Source organism: Trichinella spiralis (assembly GCF_000181795.1).
Source record: "Trichinella spiralis strain ISS 195 chromosome Unknown Scfld4370, whole genome shotgun sequence".
Classification (NCBI taxonomy): domain Eukaryota; kingdom Metazoa; phylum Nematoda; class Enoplea; order Trichinellida; family Trichinellidae; genus Trichinella; species Trichinella spiralis.
This window is the reverse complement of record NW_003531309.1, coordinates 1-1,234: the sequence shown is the minus strand read 5'-3', so window position 1 is coordinate 1,234 and position 1,234 is coordinate 1. Positions and strand designations below refer to the sequence as shown.

General features: G+C 55.2%; 2 protein-coding genes across 2 annotated transcripts; both read right to left on the bottom strand.

Moving 5' to 3' along the window:
- Window positions 1-22: 22 nt before the first annotated feature.
- Tsp_14244 (conserved hypothetical protein) lies at window positions 23-667 on the bottom strand (the record flags this gene model as incomplete). The annotated part of the gene is made up of 1 exon (XM_003367382.1): window positions 23-667. A coding segment is annotated over exon 1 (645 nt), but the record flags the coding sequence as incomplete, so codon positions are not given.
- An 8-nt stretch (window positions 668-675) lies between these two features.
- On the bottom strand, window positions 676-1,193 carry Tsp_14243 (conserved hypothetical protein). Its single transcript, XM_003367381.1, is given in 3 exon segments — window positions 676-802; window positions 868-1,002; window positions 1,021-1,193. 3 exon segments carry the CDS (start codon window positions 1,191-1,193, stop codon window positions 676-678), a joined length of 435 nt encoding a protein of 144 aa, XP_003367429.1.
- Between the last annotated feature and the right edge of the window lie 41 nt (window positions 1,194-1,234).

Sequence of the window (1,234 nt, the reverse complement as noted above, 5' to 3'; positions counted from 1 at the left end):
CCCGCGCCGACATCTCGCGCACGCTGGCTCCCTCCATAGGGCAGCCAAATGCTCGCGTATCACTTGTCTCGGTCGACCGAAACGCTTCTTCAAAATGTCCACGGCCTGGGGGTAATTCTCTGGAGTGAGCGGGATGCCTTTCAATGGCGTTCCTCGCCGTCCCTTCGGTGTTGGACAACAAGTAGGTGAACTTGGTGGCGTTGTCCAAGTCATTCCGTTTGTGTACGTTGGCCTCGAACTGGGCCCAAAAGAAAGGGAATTCCAACACCTTCCCCGTAAACTTCGGGAGAGTTACCTCCGGCAACCTCCCATTGCTGGACCGAACCGCCGGCATGCCCGCGCTAACATTGCCGCTACCGATGGGGCCTTCTCCGCGCGCCTCAACCATCCTTGCGCGTGCACGAGCCTTTCCCTCACGGTAGTTCTGGCGACATAACGCCCAGGCATCTATCGCGGCTTGCCGCTCTTCCCCTTCCAGGTCCAGCTCCACTTCGGTTTGGAGCGCGTCTGCGGCCCGGAACGACTCCTCCATTAACGAGACCTGCTCTTCCACCTCAAAGACATCGGCGGAACTGATGCACAACTCATCCAGTTCTGCCAACAGTCGGTTCAGCCGATCTTTGAGGGCCACGAGTCTCTTGCTCCGTGATTTCGCAGAGGACGCCATGGTATCCACTATCCATAGGTCGCTGGTTCGAATCCGGCTCGGAGGACCAATGTTAGAGTCAGACTAGCGACAGTAATCTGACGTTCAGGTATGAATAGACCAGACGTTCGTTCGTCCGGCCAATAAGTAAGTGGACTGTATAATAAAGAGTGGATTTGGTGTATCTTCCACGGCGTGGGCAGCGATCGGGGTCCAAAAACTCTCGTCGATGGCGATCTCCTTCGCGGACGTCTTCCGGTTCCCTAGCTCCGCTAACTCTGTACGTTGCGACTGCACGCTCGAAGTGTACGAATACCCGAGCTACTACCGTTGTTCCTAACGGTAAGTCGAATGCCCTTCAATAAGGTACCCACGAGTCTCTCGCTCGATCGTCCTTCCTTGCACTTCGACTCGGTTCGTCCACACTTCCCAATTCGACTCTTCGGAATACGGCAATACTGCAACCAGTACTGCAAACCACGTATTCTAAAGCCGACTTCTCGCAACCAACGCGTCCTCTTGTACAACTATCGTACCACTGACGCATACACACACAGACGTATCTCTTCTCTCTCTCCTCCGTATCAG

What these genes read in the sequence shown, in the direction of transcription:
- Tsp_14243 (XM_003367381.1), bottom strand. Translation starts at nt 1,193, where the DNA reads ATGCGTCAGTGGTACGATAGTTGTACAAGAGGACGCGTTGGTTGCGAG. An exon ending in GGAGATCGCCATCGACGAGA is followed by an intron (nt 803 to 867) that starts GTTTTTGGACCC and finishes TTTATTATACAG; the next exon opens with TCCACTTACTTATTGGCCGG.